The sequence below is a fragment of the Hyaena hyaena genome, unplaced genomic scaffold (assembly GCF_003009895.1).
Source record: "Hyaena hyaena isolate Hyena2069 unplaced genomic scaffold, ASM300989v1 scaffold_70, whole genome shotgun sequence".
NCBI lineage: Eukaryota > Metazoa > Chordata > Mammalia > Carnivora > Hyaenidae > Hyaena > Hyaena hyaena.
In genome coordinates this window covers 1071697-1089978 of record NW_024080701.1, presented here as the reverse complement: position 1 = coordinate 1089978, position 18282 = coordinate 1071697, and the positions used below count along the sequence as shown (strand labels likewise).

General features: G+C 44.8%; 1 protein-coding gene across 3 annotated transcripts; it reads right to left on the bottom strand.

Moving 5' to 3' along the window:
• Nucleotides 1–4622: 4622 nt before the first annotated feature.
• KNSTRN (kinetochore localized astrin (SPAG5) binding protein) lies at nucleotides 4623–15135 on the bottom strand. Of its 3 annotated transcripts, none has more exons than XM_039232703.1 (9): nucleotides 14828–15135; nucleotides 14543–14637; nucleotides 11031–11160; nucleotides 10290–10337; nucleotides 8916–9033; nucleotides 8585–8678; nucleotides 7147–7208; nucleotides 6355–6429; nucleotides 4623–5406 (listed from the first exon to the last, which is right to left on the bottom strand). In XM_039232703.1, the coding sequence occupies exons 1-9, from the start codon at nucleotides 15046–15048 to the stop codon at nucleotides 5275–5277; spliced, it is 975 nt and encodes a 324-aa protein (XP_039088634.1). In that variant the 5' UTR covers nucleotides 15049–15135; the 3' UTR covers nucleotides 4623–5274. The 3 variants fall into 3 exon arrangements, with proteins under 3 accessions (XP_039088634.1, XP_039088635.1, XP_039088636.1); XM_039232704.1 differs by having other exon boundaries at nucleotides 8916–9021; XM_039232705.1 differs by lacking the exon at nucleotides 6355–6429.
• Between the last annotated feature and the right edge of the window lie 3147 nt (nucleotides 15136–18282).

The window sequence follows — 18282 nt, the reverse complement described above, 5'->3', positions numbered from 1 at the left end:
TCTGGCTAGGGATGGGCTGTAAACTGAACTTTTCACATCCTTATTTTATAAAGAATTCTTGCTCTGTCACCACTGCTGAAAACCTCTATGTATGTAGATCTCTTCTCCCCACAATGTGTACCAAACATTACAGTTGGCCCCTGTAAGGTATGGCATGACATTATGTAATGGGTTTGAAATTACAATGGTCCACTTATACGCAGATTTTCAATACAGTATGGTACTGTCAATTTATTTTATTCTGATTTTCTTAATAACATTTTCTTTTCTCTAGCTTACTTTAAATATACAACATTAATACATATAACGTACAAAATGGGTGTGGACCAACTATATTATTGGTTAGGCCAAGAGGTTATTAATAAAGTTTCTGGGGAATCAAAAGTTCTATGCAGATTTTTCAGGGCACCTGGCTGGCTCAGGTGGTAGGGCATGTGACTCTTAGGCTTGTAAGTTCGAGCCGCACGTTGGGAGTAGAGATTACTTAAAATAAACAGATCTCACCTAATACAAATGCTAACTTTTTAAAGAGATATACAGATTTTCAACTGCACCCATGCAAGAGGGGTCAGTGCCCTTTACCTCTGCCTTGTTCAAAGGTCAACTGTAAATCGTGTAGCTTTCTTGTGTTTCAGATCTTCCCTTACACCTTTGCTGTCATGGCCCTAACACATTTCATTTCTGTTTTCCTGATGTCCTTGACACTGCTGTCTCAATCCCACCATCCATCTTTAACACCACTGCAGGTTTCATTTTTCTAAACCATTACGGTGATTACCTGCTGAAATTTTATCAGTGATTCATTATTGTCTAGATGTGTAGTTTCCATAAGGTGAACCAATGTACCCTTGGGCAGCAAACTCAGAGGGATACCATGGATATTTTAAGCTGTGGGGTGAATCACAGTGATACTTGACATCTATTAGAAAATAAGTTACTAGGGGCGCCTGGGTGGCTTAGTCGGTTAAGCGTCCGACTTTCGCTTAGGTCATGATCTCGCGGTTCGTGGGTTCGAGCCCCGCGTCGGGCCCTGTGCTGACTGCCAGCTCAGAGCCTGGAGCGTGTTTCAGAGTCTGTATCTCCCTCTCTCTGACCCTCCCCTGCTCACGCTCTCTCTCTCTCTCCCAGAAATAAATAAAAATATTAAAAAAAAAATAAACAGACCTAGGGAAAAGTATATCCTTATGGAAAAAGATGATACTGGATTAGTATCTCATATCATATAGAAAAATCAACTTCAGATGTATTAAATATCTACTTATCAAAAACAAAATTTTAAAATATCATTTGAAAAAATTAAGTTTTTCAATATCTTTGTACAGGGTTTTCTTGTCACAAACAGGCATTGGCAATAAATTTTTAAAAATTGACAAATTTAATGATACTAAAAATTAAGAATTTTTGTTCATCAAAAGCCTACATATAGGATGAAATGACAAGTAACAAAGTTGGAGAAAATATTTATAATGCATACAACTACTAGATTACAATTAGTAATATACAAAGAATCTCTACTCATCAGTAAGAGGAGTACAAACAGCCCAATAGAAAAATAGAAATGAGCAGGCATATGACAGAAATAACATATATAGCCAATAAATATATAAAGAAAACGTTCAATCTTGTCTATTAGTCAGTAAATTATACATACCATCATGAGATATTATTTTATACTAATCCTTTTGAGAAAAATGAGAAGGTCTGAAAATACCATTTCTGTATTTCAATAACATCTTCCATGCATTGCTGTTCAATATAAAGTAACTACTAGAAAAGAGTTTGGATTTACCTCCTTAAGTTGAATGTTCACATACATACCTTGTGTTGTATCATTCCACAGGTAAGTCTATTTTCAAAATAAAACTTTGTACTTGTATATTAAGAGCTGTTCTTAATAGAAAAACCCAAATAAAGAGTTCTGTGCTTGAGAACTCTACAATTCTCTCTTTTGAGCAGGGGAAAATCCTGTTCTTTCTTCTTATGTTCCTCTCCAATGTGTCTTTTTTACTTTGACACCACCATCACATACATACATAACACTTGGTAACTCTGGTTACCAAATGTGTATGGAGTTTTTCCCATANTCTGTGCTGACTGCCAGCTCAGAGCCTGGAGCCTGTTTCAGTCTGTGACTCCCTCTCTCTCTGACCCTCCCCTGCTCACGCTGTCTCTCTCTCTCCTAGAAATAAATGAAAAATGTTAAAAAAAAAAAAAAAGAACCATTAGGTATTTCTTCGGGTGTCATAAATATTACTAAGACACCAGGGGCATCATGAATTGAGGAAGTTTGGAAACCTGTGGCCTAGATGACAAAAATCTACACTTCTGGGCCTGGCATTCAAGGATCTTCAAGACTTCTACTAACACCACGTACCTCCCACCCCGCTATTCCCTGGCTCAAATCTTTCTCCAGTATTTGCTCATTATTTGACCTTGGGCAAACCAACTTCTCTGCACCTATTTCCCTGGCTGTGAAACTAGGTAATAGTGTTTATTTTGTGATGGTAATGCAGACTGCTGAGAAGTACGGTAAGGAGGAACATGTATAAACACCATGAATGGCATGTTACAAATGCTCACTTAAGTGTCAGACACAATCCCCTCTTATCTTGAACCCTCTGATCAAGCCTTGTTTCCCTTACTCATTTCTCCAAGATTCATCCAGATATTGTTCAGCTTTTTATTCTTCAGCATGTCATGATTTTTTCCCCCTGGAGTTTCCAATGATATCCCCTCCTTGGGTTTAGTTTGCTAGAGCAGCTCTGACTCAGAGAAGCATTTTATTTACTAGATGATCGGGTTACCACACAAGGCTAGAACTCAGGAACAGCCAGGCAGATGAGATGCATAGGGCAAACAGTGGGGAAAGGAAGTGGGGCTTCCATGCCCTGGGCTTGTTACTCTCCCTAGACCTCCATGTGTTCACCAACCTAGAAGGTCCTCAACTTTCTAGCTAGCCTCTCCAAATGTTACTCTTCCTTCAGTCTTCATTCTACCTCCTCCATCAAGCGTTTTCCAAACAAATTAGCCCACAGTTAACTACGAGAGTACACAACTCTTTCACACAACCCAGTTAGTAAAGTATTGATGTTTGTTATTTAACTTCCATGTCACCAGCACCTGTTTTACCAAATAGATTGCAAGCACCTTTGAGGTGAAGAATGCCACGCTACGTTAAAGTTTCTTGAGCATCTAGCAAAGTGGAGGGTACAGATCACTGTTTGCTGAGTTAATATAACATATATGAATTCATCCAGGCTCCAGATCAGACTAAGCACCCAGAACACTTCCACATGTATGAAAGGCAGATGGAGCAGTAGAGGTCGGACGGAACAAGCTAAGGCAAGAGTGCACAAATGCCAGCTGGGAGTGTGAAGAGCTGTGAAGTGAGGGCCCCTTGGGAGCCCAGGCCATGAGTGAACAGAGTTTCTGTGCTGGGAAAGATGAGCAACAGTCACTGAGTTACATTCCTCGGTGTTAACTAGGGAGGCCTGACAAGGAGGTGAGGATCCCACAGCTTACAAATTATTTGGATAAACAATCTTTTAAACTGTCAACATTCTGGGGCACCTGGGTGGCTCAGTTGGTTAAGTGTCTGACTTCGCTCAGGTCATGATCTTGCAGTTCGTGGGTTCGAGCCCCGCGTCGGGCTCTGTGCAGACAGCCAGCTCAGAGCCCGGAGCCTGTTTCAGATTCTCTATCTCCCTCTCTCTCTGACCCTCCCCTGCTCACGCTGTCTCTCTCTCTCTCAGAAATAAATAAAAAACATTAAAAAAAAAAAACCTGTCAATTCTCAAAATGGGTAGAATATTCAGCCCTTGTCACTGGTGAGAATTATGTAACTGGGTTCCCCCCTCATAATTTTTGGGACATAACCAAATGTGAATGTTTTTGTAGAAATGCAAAGAAATTTAGCCTTCCCTGAAAGTTAGGGTGAAGGTGTTACTTGTACTGGGTGCCTGGGTGGCTCATTGCTTAAGTGGTCAACTTCCACTCAGGTCAAGATCTCACAGTTTGTGGGTTCGAGCCCCGCATCGGGCTCTGTGCTGACAGCTCAGAGCCTGGAGCCTGCTGCTTCAATTCTTGCTCTCCCTCTCTCTCTCTCGGTCCCTCCCCTACTCATGTTCTATGTCAAAAAATAAAATAAACATTAAAAAAAGTATATAAACATTAAAAAAAAAAAAAAAAAAGGAAGATAGCTACAGCCAAAGTCGGCCTAGACCAACTAAGAAATGAAATATAGCTGTGCCTTTACTAAGCCAGCAGGGGAGCCTGCCATGGACGTCAGCTGACTAAGGATCCACAGGGCCAGGGCCAGGCCTGTCTGTGCAAATAGCCGTCGAGATCCAGGCTTAAGAACATAGGGAGGACACAGACAGCTAGTGACACACGCCTGGTGGATGGAGTCTGGCACCTCTGCTACAAAAGGGGACACCCTCCGAAGACAAGCTACTGCTCCTGGAAGCCAGCAGGACAAGCCACAGAGCGGCTAGAGCAGAAGAAAACTACTCTGGGTTAAATTGGTGTCGTGAATGTGTTAACCAGATTAGGTCAATAGTGTTCAACAATGGACATACGTAAGTGAAAAGACTATTTTCATTTCTCAATGTTGTAGTCTGGACAGTTACAGAAATATTTATTATAAAAGTAGCACTTTATAAAAACAAAACAGAAACAAACAAACAAACAAAAACAGAAGTGACTTAGATTAACAGCTCCAAGGTGTATTGTTTCAGGTAGGTGTTACTGCTATCTATACCTTCACCCCCATTTATTAAGCCATTTTAAGTAACTTCAAGTTCATTAATTTACAATGAGGGATAGATCCCAACCAGGATGAGACAGAATGTGTTCCAAGTTAGAAAGGGACAGCATGGCTCCACAGTGATGTCTCCTGTGCAGCACCTGGGCTCCCCCATACAATTAAGGTTTTCTTCCTACACATCTGAACGTTACCTTTGGGATCCTCTGGCTACAGCTGATCTGGTCCCTTGATTCTCATGGCATGCTGCTTTGTTGCCTAGAAGGCTCTTTGTAGGCCTCCGTTATGCATGTGTGAGGTTCAGCAGAGCTGGCTACTCTGAAAGGCTGGGGACGCTTGTTTAAAGGAGGACCCGCCATTCCAGCATCAACTGTCCTTAATCCTACGGCAGAGACTGTTTTCATTCTGGGGATGGTGAGTCCTAGAAGGTCATGGCCAAGAAGGAGATGTCCTAAGTGGCTTCCTCTGAGAGTTTAACCCCAAGAGGGAGCCAGCTGGTCACTTGCTTTTTATCACATTTCTAATAGCTGCTCCATTTCCTCAAGGGCCGTTGTAAAATCATTCACTTGAGTGTTACATAATGTCTGCTGCTCTAGGAACCGGGCCCGCTCTTCTTCTTTCATCTTCAACTTTACTTTTAAGGCCTGCATGGAAAGACATTCAAAAAGAATGTTCAAAAACAAAATAACACCCACAAAACTTTGAGTCACATGAGAGACAAAGCCATCCCAGGACACTATGCTTCTCTCCCATTGAGGAAGACCATTAGAATACTGACAGACGTTGTCGTTTCTACCTCAGATTTGTACATCTGCCCTCGTTTTAGGAATGGCCTCTCTCCTAGATCTAAATGGGAGCCATGAAATCCTCTAGGATCCAGCGTACTGTCTCATGATTCTTCTGAGCAATCCAAAGCAGTCCAGACCCAAGAATCTGGGTTTTCTATTATAGGTTTCCTCGAGATACCAAGTTTCCAGAGCACAGCTTTCACATAGGCCCACCTCTCACTTTGAGCCACCCAGTGTTTGCACATTGCCTCAAGCTCTGTGGAGGTGAATGGTTCTGAGTCTTTAGAACAGAAAAACAGTCGGAAAAAAAAATGGTAAAAACAAATGAAGTCTTGGAATCTAGTTGAGAGTAACACATCAATATTGGTTTTTTAATGTTGACAAATGTACTATGATAATGTATGATGTTAATATTAAGGGAGCAGAAATCTCTGTATTATTTTTGTAACTCTTCTGTAAATCTATTATTATTAAAACGTGGTTTATAAAAAATAAATAGAGGGGCGCCTGGGTGGCTCAGTCGGTTGAGTGTCCGACTTCAGCTCAGGTCACGATCTCCCGGTTTGTGGGTTCGAGGCCCATATCGGGCTCTGTGCTGACAGCTTGGAGCCTGGAGCCTGCTTCAGATTCTGTGTCTCCCTCTCTTTCTGCTCTTACCCCACTCATACTCTGTCTCTTTCTCATAAATAATAAAAACATTTATAAATAGATAGAGAGAGAGAGAGATAAGAGAGAGTCCTCCACAGATCCACCTCTTGTGGTAGGAAATGGTAATCCTGCCTCAAGGTGACATCTGTCTCTCACCTGTAACTCCTCCATCTGCTTTTTGGCTGTTTCGTTAAAAAGCTTCAGCTCATCTTGCAAAGTTTCTAACAGCAACTAAAAGGAAGGTACAGCGTAGTAGCAAATCTTTACTGAAATGTGAAAACTTGTTTTATGTACACTAATCTCTTTATACAAAACGGAAGTTGGTTAGATGATTGCTACCAAGTCTTCTGTTCACTCAGTCATGTATTGAGTGCCCCACTTGTGCCAGGCTCTCTACTGGGCACCCCAGAGGACCTCAATGTACAGGAAGGACAGATCACCCCACTTCCACATGCTCCATGTTACACAGGGGACAAAACACAGTAGCCACTGGAGAGGTGACTACTAGCCTGTGGGACTGGAGGAAGGCTTCCATCTCTGGCTCTAAAGACTTAACCCTGAACAACTACCTTCCTGCTTTGGGAGGGAACCAAAGAGAAGCCCAGTTTAATTCAGGCTGGACCTTTCCATCATATGGTTCTCAGTCATGGGTAAGGGGAGAAATTTGGGCAAGTGGAGAACAGAGAAACCAGAAAGTTCTCTATACAGGTTCATCCTGTTATGTGTCTTAAAGTAGCGTATTTTCAACTCAGACTCACTCATCTATAAGCACAAAGTCACCTTCCAAGTAAAATACGCTATTTTGAGTACACGTACACTGCTCTCTTCCACTATCATGGAAAACAAAGGCTGCTTCCTGGGGTTTGCTGGGCACACGGCAGAGACTTTCTTAGCTGTGCAGAGACCCATGGTCACTCAGCCCCTGCGTACTCACACCCGTGCCCTCACCATAGAGTCCGCATGATCTGTGGTGGCTTCTTGCCGTGACGCCAGGGTCTCGCTGCCTAAAACTGATACAAACGACAAAGTCAGCCTTGCTTAGGGCACTGCACCTTAAACAGAAAGTAAAAACACCTCCACGGACAAGTACAGGAATACTCATGACGGAGACTTCTCTGAGCGTCTGGCTGCTGACTCTCTCCTGAGTTTTCATCGTGGCAGGGTCACCTACACCTACCCTCAGAGCTGTATTTTACCTCCCTCTGCTCTAGCTTTGGAGATGGTCAAAAATTCACTCACTCTTTTTCTCTTCAGCTCAGGAGAAAATCTGTCTAAAGGAAATGTAAAGTTTGGATTTTTCTGTTTCGTTTATAATACAAAAAACTATTTTTAAAAGCTTTTCAGGCTTAAAAAATTATTAGTTTTGGTAAAAGTAGTGCATATACATCATAGATTAAAATTATATGGTGACTATAAAGAACATATACTAAAATGCACAGGTTAATCAGTAGCATTCAAAGCCAGTGTCCCCGAATTCAAAGAAGCCTGGGCCCCTTCACTGGGTATCCTCAGGCTCCTCAGCTCAGTCTGAGGCTCTTATACCATCTTTGGGCAATTACTTCCTCTACTTCCCTCTTTGCTACAGACTCTGCTTTCCAGGAAGAGGGTCAGACTAGAAATCACACTTAAGGGGCACCTGGGTGGCTCAGTGGGTTAAGTGTCTAATTCGTCTTGGGTCATGATCTTGCAGTTCATGAGTTTGAGTCCCGTGTAGGGCTCTGTGCTGATTGCTCAGAAAGCCTGGAGCCTGCTTCCGATTCTGTGTCTCCCTCTCTCTCTGCCTCTCCAACCTCACGTGCTCTTTCTTTCTCTTTCCCTCTCTCTCTCAAAAATAAACAAACATTAAAGAAAAATCACATTTAACCATTGTGATTCTGCTGATCAGCCAGGTTTAGGAACCCTTGACATAGCATCACCTCTGCCTTTTCCCACCTGGGAAATTTACCCTGTTTGCTCTCTGCCTTGAAAGAAATGAAATACTCCTAGTCTCTTTGCAAGGTCACACTTGTTGGCATCAAATGAATGGCACAAAGTGTTCAGGTAAGAGATAATCCTCTCATCACAACCATTTGAAATTCCATTGGTTAAAGTCAACATCACAAGGGAAGAAAGGAAAGCTCCCCCAGGGGCAGGTGGCTGGCTCAGTCGGTAGAGGATGTGACTCTTGATGTCTGGGTTAAAAGTTTGAGCTGCATGTTGGGTATAGAGATTACTTTTAAAAAAAAGAAAGAAAATCTCCTCCAAATCTTTAGGGTTTTGCTAAGCAAGCCCTGCCCTGAATGGGCCAGCTGATGCCATGCTAGGCTCTTTAACACCCAATCCACGATGAGCTCAGGAAGCGGCAGGTGCACGGACTCCTCGGAAGGCAGCTTGTACAGTCTCTTACCTGGGTTGAGGCCCTTGCTCTCCAACATTGCCAGACAGTTATCCTGAAACTTCTCCAGCAGCTCTACCTTTTGGGTCAGGTCCTTCAGTTCTCCCTGTTGGGGTGCCATGCAGACAGATGAGGTCCGGTCCACTCTGCGGGGGTGGTCTTTGCCGCCCTCACTCTTGGCCAGCCACAGCACGAGCCTGGTGTCTTCCCTTTCTGCCCTTGGGCTCCTGGGCATTGAAAGCCTGCTCCCACCCCAGGGGAGTCCCAACCCCGGGGCTCCCACCGCTCTGGATTCCATGCATTCCCCTGTGCGTTGACGATGGGGGCCTCGTGGGTCTCTTACCTGAGTTTCAGTCAACTTCTGGTGCAGCTGCCTGTTGACGGCCTCCAAGAGCTGGTTCTTATCCTTGAGCTCCTCCTCTGATTTCTGCCTGCTCACTGGCTTGTAGCTGTAATGGTAACTGTGCTTACGTGAAGAGGTGGAGGTGTTAAGAAAATGGACTAAAGAGTCACACAAACAGGGTGAATCTTGGCTTCATTATATAGTGGTTTATGACCTTCAGCAAGTTACCTAACTTCTCTGAGGCTTGGTTTCCTCATTTCTAGAACTCAGGTAATACCCACATCTCATAACAGTATTGTGAAAAATAAGAGAGAATACATGTAATAATTCTTAGCACAGCTACTGATATGTAATAGTTAATAAATATTAGCCATTATCATCAATATTAAACTTTCTTTTCAATGCCCTCAGAGTCATTCTTGAATATTATTTTATCTTCATAACTTTTCAAAAAGATTTTATTATTTATTTATTTTTGTTTTTTGGTTTTTTTTGGTCTATTTATTTTGAGAGAGAGAGAGAGCACGCACATGCATGGGGGAGGGGCAGAGAGAGGGAGAGAGAGAATCCCAAGCAGGCTCCACGCCATCAGCATGAAGCCCAACATTGGGCTTGATCTCATGAACCAGGAGCTCGACCTGACCCAGAATCAAGAGTTAGACGCCCAACCAACCGAGCCACCCAGGCACCCTTGTATTTTTTAGAGAGAGTGTGTGAGTGGGGGAGGGGCAAAGGGTAAGAGAGAGAATCCTAAGCATGCTCCTCGGTCGGCACAGAGCCCAATGTGGGGCTTGATCCCATGACCCTGGGATCACAATTTGAGCCAAAATCAAGAATCAGACGCTCAACTAAGCCACCCAGGTGCCCTAAAGATTTTATTTTTAAGTAATCTCTACCCAACGTGGAGCTCGAACTCACAACCCTGATACCAAAGTCTCACTGTTCTACCAACTAAGCTAGCCAGGTGCCCCAATCTTCAGGACTTTTAAGACACGACCAAATAATAGATTTGGAATTAGAAAACTACTTCTACCAACTTTCCAGCTTGAACTGAAGTCACTAACCAAATGCAATGCCTGAAGGCTCACACTCCTGTTGATGGGCAGTAGCTGGGTTTGATTTCCAATCAGCAGTGGTCCCAGCATGGAGCCCAGAGGGCTCGTCTGGCTCTCAAGACGGTAGCATCGCGGATCCTTGCCCTGACTGTGGTTCTCAAACCTGGCTGTGCTCCATCCCTGAAAACCCCACTCAGCTTTCTGAGATGGCACCCAGACTATACCACGCTGCAAGAACCCTTTAGGGATTCTGGGGCACAACAGATTGAGATCCAGCGCCCTAAAATAGTAGCCAGCTTTTATGTGCCCTGATGCTCACCTCTTTCTCACATTCCTTCTGATGGCAGTGTCTACAGCTTTTACTTGCCTAGAAAAGCAAAAACAAAGAAACTGGGATGTTAACTAGTCTCCTTGTGGTGATCATTTTGTAATATATACAAATATCTAATCATTATATCGTACACCTGAAACTAATATAATGTGTGTTCATAACATAACTTCAATTAAAAAAGGAAACAACAAAGAAATCAGAGACTTGTGGCATTGTTATGCGTGTCGTGAGCAAGGCAGAACAAAGAGCTTGGTTCTCTGAGCAAAGAACCAGAGAATGTATATGGTGCGAAGAGCAGACACTTGAGAAGCTCTGAGGGCCCATGCACTCTTGTGTCAGCCCAGACTCTTCATGGGGACTGGGCTCCTCTCCTGCCCACCGCAACCACGCGACAGACTTGCTGCTGCTCATAATGGTGTGATTATCTCATGTGAACCTCCTTTGGTGGGAACTGAGCAGAGCGAGGCACACACGCTTGCCTGGTTCCAGGCTAACCAAGCAGCCTCACCTACCCTGACCACCACTTAGGGCTGGTCTTTTTGCACACTCAGAGCCAAGCGGTGAGAAAGGAAAGAGTACCTCTTATCCTAACCCTTGCTGGGCCTCTTCAGAACTGACCCACTACTATGGGCCACTGACTCTGGCTGCCCTGTGCTTTCCAAAACCCTACTTTCTAAATCCGGACTTCGAGCAATTTCTAGCACTGGATACCAATGCTCTGACTCTCACCCGTTCTCTCGTCTTGGTTTGATGATTTTCATAACATCATTCTCTGAACCTCCTGAATGAAGCCTGGAAATATCCACTTCTTTGGACTTGACTGGTAATAGGCTCTTAGAAGGGGCTCGGGTCTGTGTGTCTGCAAAGGAAAGCGGGTGGGTGAAGACAAACATCGTGATGCTACAGCTGCCCCTCTACAACCAACAGTTCCCTTCCAGGTTGTCAGACACCTGGAGTTTCATTTTGGCCAATCTCAACGTGTGGCGATCAACTCAGAAGAATAAGACTTCGAGACTAATTGGGGATGGAAACCAAAACTCTATGAGTGTGACAGGGCAGTGTGTTTGAGACAGCCAAAAGCTTGATGACGCAGCAAACTGAATGGCCAGAGGATATAGATGTGAAAGTGGAGGCTGATACGAGCAAAGAGCCAAACTCCAGGCAGAGTGGCCATCAGCAGGGCAAAACACAGCTGAACCTTTCATCCATCTCCAGTGGAATCGAACCACCTTCTTAAGCTCCTACACATCTGGTGTGCTCTCCCAAGGCTACACTCAAGCTGCTACGAGGTTCTCTTTGAACTGCTGCAGACATCTCCCTAAATATTCTGAGAGATGGCTTTGTGTCCCTAGTGCCTAGAGAGTAGCCAGCATATTAACAGAGGTTTGGTACCCACTTGCTGAATAAACGGAACACTTCACAGCTTCATGGGCTATTTCACACACCATTTCTAAACGATCTCCTCTAGTCTTCTTCTTCCCCACTTAAAAAAAATTTTTTTAGTGTTTATTCTTGAGAGAGAGAGGGAGCAAGTGGAGAAGGGACACACACACACACACACACACACACACACACACAGAATCCAAAGAGACTCCAGGCTCCGAGCTGTCAGCACAGAGCCCGATGCGGGGCTCAAATTCATGAATCATGAGATCATGACTTGAGCCCAAAGTCAGCCGCCTAACTCACTGAGCCACACAGGTGCCCCTTCTTTCCCCTTTTCATGCTGATTACCTTTACTGTCAGCCCTTTCAATTTTTAAATTTAGAGGTTCCCTAGTTGACATTCCGTTCTGATCTTGCTAGCGTACTGCCACTACCTGAGAAGTGGCCCTGCCATGACACGCTTCTGCCCCAGAGAGGAGCATTTCCCCTGAGTCCCTATGCCAGCCCTCCACCACAGGCTTTCTACCATTCACAGTCCATGGCAAGTTCAAGTAACATGTCTGGAGTTACACCCTGCCTCTCCACCCCTATCCCCCATGGATTTTCTAGTTTAAACCAACCTTCACTTTGTTCATTGTAAAATGGCTCCTTCATCTTGACCTAAATTAAGGGCGGTAACAAATCAAGTTCAGGAAATGAGGTATGAAGCACTGGATCACAGGGGTTAGGAAATTGTGTATCTGTATTTGACACAGATTTTGTTGTGATGACTTTAGCTGCACAACAGTTTGGAATAAATATGATTTCTCAGACTAACAAATCATTTCATTTATAGGTATACTCACAGGGCACTTACACCCTATTTTCCATTCTTTTACCCACAAAGCAATGGTTAAAACAGTTCTTTTGAAACCTCTGTCTGAAGTAAGCATGTTATTTATTTATTTTTATTAAAATTTTTTTTAACGTTTATTTATTTTTTGAGAGGCAGAGAGTGGGCAGGGGAGGGAGAAAGAGGGAGACACATAATCTGAAGCAGGCTCCAGGCTCTGAGCTGTCAGCACAGAGCCCGATGTGGGGCTCACATCCACGAACTGCGAGATCATGACCTGAGCCGAAGTCAGACACTTAACCAATGGAGCCACCCAGGCTCCCCTTATTTATTTTTAAAGTAGGCTCCACACCCAATGCAGGGCTTGAACTCAAAACTGAGCTCAACAGTCACATGCTTCACCACGTGAGCCAGCCAGGTGTCCCAGCTCTTTGTCTGAAGTAAAAGGTAATCCTGGGGGAACATACTTACATCCTCCTTCAAGTATAAAGTTATACACAATAACAAATCTATCCCATGAAAAAGGTGTTAATAATAAATTGATCAAAATCAATACTCCTCGTTAACTGGAATCAGTTCCAGTAATCCGTACTTGCTAGAACCTAAGGACTGCACTGTAGGAAAAATTTAGCAGGACTTAACAAAGACCGTCTTCTTGAAATGAGAGGCGCTAAGGAGGGGAACTGGGTGGCTGGTGTCAAGGAAGGGAGACTCGTTCTTCACCACATATTGGTTTCTAACTTGGGATTTTTTACATATGTATGTTACCTAGTTGAAAAACTAAAACTTAAAAACAAGTTGATGCCCAAAATCAAAACAAAAAACCTAAGAGGATAGCCTTAAAACCTTAAACTGTTTAGGTCACATACGATCATAAAGCTGGGACAGGGATAGAAAGCTGAGATGAAAACTTCTAACCTGTCTGGGGAGAGCCAGTCACTCTCCACCCAAGTCACTGCTCTCCAAGGGAAAGGCAGGGTAAGGAGGCGAGGCTCCAGCTCCCCCAGGGACTCCTAGGTCCTACCGAAGCCAGATTACCATTTAGGTGTTCTTTTTTTTTTTTTTTAATGTTTTATTTATTTCTGAGAGAGAGCGAGAGAGACAGCGTGAGCAGGGGAAGGTCAGAGAGAGAGGGAGTCACAGAATCTGAAACAGGCTCCAGGCTCTGAGCTAGCTGTCAGCACAGAGCCCGACGCAGGGCTCGAACCCACAAACCGCAAGATAATGACCTGAGCTGAAGACAGACACTTAACCGACTAAGTCACTCAGGCGCCCCCCATTTAGGTGTTCTGAGGCCACATGAGACAAACAGAAAAACCCTTTAAACCTTTGGAGAAAAGACTGGTTACTTCACAGATCAATCCCGTTACTGCCCATCCACCAGCGGCACAGAGTCTCCTGGAAAGTAGTCTTAATAAATCTGTTTCAAAACTTTGCATAACAGGTTCTGAGGTCTGAAGTTTATGTCATGCTATGGTCTCCAGACAGGGCAGCTGAACAACTGCAGACTGCAGGAGATGCCTCTCAACCACACGCCCAGTAACACAAAGCAAGATGTCAAAGCAATCACAAACTGTTTTTAATCTTACCTTTTCCCCCAAGGTTGTGGAAAACTCTAGCAAGGCCTGGTCCTTCTCTCTCATTTCACCCCCAAAACATTGAGACCATACTACAGAAGAGACACTGTGCAGATACAAATGTGAACTAGATGTGGTGTAAAGCCTAGGGCCACCCTCTAAGAATCAGGCTTCTCAAATGACTCTCCTCTCTCCCTGGTAACAAATCGGGTCCCGCCAGAGAGCCCAAATCTGGAAACAAAACGAGCAATTTCTTAACAGGGGATTCGTAGCTTGAGGAAATAATATTGTGAAACAATCAGCAATTTAGACAGCCTGGTTCCGGGGGAGTTAGCATTTTGTCAGAGCCAATGGAATGCCCTCCCCCTTTCCCGGACACCGATCTAAGCCCTCATATTCCTAGGCTAGACCCCCTCCCCTGGTCCGCAGGGCGTCGTTGATACCCACCTGTCGGCAGGCCGCCGCTCTGCACAGCGGGGGGCTGCATGGTGTACACCGTCTTAATCACGCTGGTCATCGTAACGAGGCGGCAAGGCCGGGCCCTGGAAGGTGCGAAGCGAATGTCAGCCTACGGTGGGCCAGGGGGCCCGAGCAGGTGGAGGGCACCGGGAGAGCGCGACCGGGCCTGTCCGGGCCCGGGGAAGAAGTCGGGAGAAAGAAAATTCTTCATTCCCAGTCTATCCCGCCCGCCCCCGACATCCAGCCCCGTTTCTCGCCCCGGGAGAACCAAACCGAGGCGCCTGCAGCTCCTGTTCGCAGCCCTTGCCGCTCTGGTTCAAATGCTGCTCCACAGTAACTGCCGCACCAGCGACCGGGTCTGCCGCCGGGCTTTCAAATGGAAACTTCCGGTGGCCGGGAGGGAGGGGTTGCGGTGCGCTCCCTGTAGGCGGCCATGTTGTACGGATATCAGTGCCCTGGGCCACGCCTTCGGGGGCTGCCATGCTGTACGGCATGTCAGAACAGAGGCCAGAGCCTAGGCTTCTAGGCTTTGGGTGTCAGAGCCCCCAGGTCTGGGCGGGGGAGGGGATTGGTGCGTTTTACGGGCCTGAAAGGAGCTATGAGCTGCTAGCGTCATATTCCTGGCTTGAGAGCAAATGCGGTCGTGTTTAGAGTCCATGTCACAATCCTTCTCTTTATTTGGTCCATGATTGTTAGGGAGATTACATGTTGGCTCACTAGCGACAGGGCAGAGTATTTGGATAGGTAGAGTGGTGAGGTTTAAAGAGGATCTGTGTGCAGAAATATCTCCGGCATTTACCCTCAGGCCTAACGTTAATAACACATGGAGATCCTCCCCCCCCCCCCCCCCCCCCCCCCCCCCCCCCCCCCCCCCCCCCCCCCCCCCCCCCCCCCGCCTCCCCACTTTTAAAAAGGCAAGCTCTTCAGCAACCTGGGGCTTGAACTTGTGACCCTGAGATCAAGAGCCACATTCTCTACCAACTGAACCATCCAGGCATCCCAACACTTATTCAGATTTTAAGAGGAGATTCAGAGCTACTCCTAGAGAACAGGAGAGGGTGCTCAAGCTTTTAAAGCACTCATTCATGTCACTTGATAAATATTTTTTGAGCACCAGCTGTGTGCCAGACCACTCTTCTAAGAGGACAGGTGGGGGCGGGGCAACAAATACCCAAACTGACTTTGGCTCTGCCCTCCTGGAGTTTACAATATAGAAAATGGTAAAAAATCACACAAACACTAGTTACACCTCAACTAAGTGGGGGGGAAAATCAAATAAATACATATTTACCAATTGTAGTAAAACTATGAAGGGAAAGCACAATGTGCTATTGATGTGGGAAACAAAGACAAATGAAAAATTAAATTTCCTTACTGCCAACAACCCTTTGACAAGTCCTTGAAATAGGGAGAGTGACATTCCTCTAGGAATTTAGCTGCCTCAATGATGACATTTGCTACAGGCAAAAGGCAATCTCAGCTTAACATTACCTGACCTCTAAGATCCTGTACGTCTACTCTAACATATAAAAAAATTTCTTTGGTAGCCTAAGTGTCCATCAACAGACGAATGGATCAAGAAGATGTGGTTTTTCTATACCATGTAATACTACATGGCAATGAGAAACAATGAAATCTGGCCATGTGTAGCAACATGGATGGACCTTGAGGGTGTTATGCTGAGTGAAGTAAGTCAGGCAGAGAAGGACAAATACCATATGTTTGCACGTATAGGAGGATTAGGAGGAACTTGACGGAGGAACAAGGGGGAGAAGAAGGGGGGAAATGGTGGGGGAAAGGGAGAGAGGCAAACCATGAGAGACTCTTGAATGCTGAGAACAAACTGAGGACTGATAGATGTGTGTGTGGGGGGGGGAGATGGGCATGGAGGGGGGCACTTGTGGGGATGAGCACTGGGTGTTATATGGAAACCAACTTGACAATAAACTATTTGTAAAAAAAAATTTCTTTGGGAACTTCCTTTATCTTTATCCCCGCCCCCAGTGTATGTTAGCAATCATCCTCCAAGCATATGGCCCACTGATAGACATCTGAAGGGTATCATGACTGAGATTTTACTAAACAGTAATAAATGACCTTTTCCTAACAATCCCAGGCTCAGAATCCTGGAAACTTCCAAGATTTTCAAAATACCTTGGAGGCTTGTGCTATCCCTAACCCCTCCCAACTTGAACGTATACAATCAGCCACTCCTCACAACCTCAGTGCAGCTCTCTCTGCCCCAAGTCCTGTCCCCGTGCTGTAATAAAACCACCTTCTTGCACTGAAGACGTCTCAAGAGTTCTTTCTTGCCCGTTGGCTCTGAACTCCAAAGTTTTCTAAATCACTGTGACAGAGAAAGCCAGGGAAACTTGATTGAAATTGGATACTGAGGGAAGACACCTAAGATGATGCTTGATTAATGAAAGGTGAGTGGGAGTTAATCTGATGAACAATGGGGGTGGGCAGTGTAGGGGATACAAACGCAAAGTCCCAATTAGGATTGACTAAGTGACGGGGCACCTGGGTGGCTCAGTCAGTTAAGTGTCCGACTGCGGCTCAGGTCATGATCTCATGGTTCATGGGTTTGAGCCCTGCCATTGGGCTCTGTGCTGACACAGCTCATAGCCAGGAGCCTGTTTTGGATTCTATGTCTCCCTCTCTCTGTGCTCCTCCTCTGCTTGCATTCTGTCTCTCTTTCTCTCTCTCTCTCAAAAATAAATAAATGTTAAAAAAGAATTTTTTTTAACCAGCCAAGAGGATAGAGTGGCATGGCAGTCTGTAGTCTCCTAGAATTTATTTGAAGGTAGTAGGGAGGGAGAAGGAGGAAGAATTAGGCTTGTTATGGTGACTACTGTAGAAGGCAGAACTAAGCCCACTGAGTGTTAAATTTTGGGAAGGAGACTAATTCAGGTTTTTAAAATTTGCTCATTACTACAGCAGTATCTTACGACATGAATTATCCAACAGAGGCTTGATGGTCATCTCGGTAATACTGCAGGAGCAATCACTGTTCTGGAAGAGGCCTGATCAGTCGTTCTTAGGGGCATTTATAATTTTGTGACCAGCCAGCAGACTGGTAGTGGGGACTTGCAAATCTTCCCTAAAAGGATGAACTACTCCAAGAACTGCCTTCCTGCCTTCCACAGCTAGAAAACCCGACAAAACACGTAAGATTTTTCAGACATTAAATAAGCAACAAGTCTTTCTCTTTCAAAAATAAACATTTAAAAATGTTTAAAAATTTTAAAAACTTTTTTTGTTCATATTTGAGAGAGAGACAGAGCAAAAGTGGGAGAGGGGCAGAGAGAGGGAGACAGAAAATCCAAAGCAGGCTCCAGGCTCCGAACTGTCAGCACAGGGCCAGATGTACGGCTCGAACTCAAGAACCATGAGATCATGACCTAAGCCGAAGTCGGATGCTTAACTGACTGAGCCACCCAGGCAATATTGCTGTGTTAGTAATAGGTTAACTCAAAGCTAGAATAAAGGCTGCCCTAACAAAGCTTAAAACCAAGCCTGGAAAGGATCAAACAATTCAAAGATTTTAACTAGACCCCAGAACAAAGCCCAACAGTATTTCTAGGGACATAAAGCTTAGCACCCAAAAATGTAAAATTCATGACGTCCACAATCAATCCAAAATTACTGTGCATGCAAGGTGGTAGGAAAATAGGACTCACAGCCAGGAGATATGATAGAAACAGACTGGGAAATATCTTAGAAAT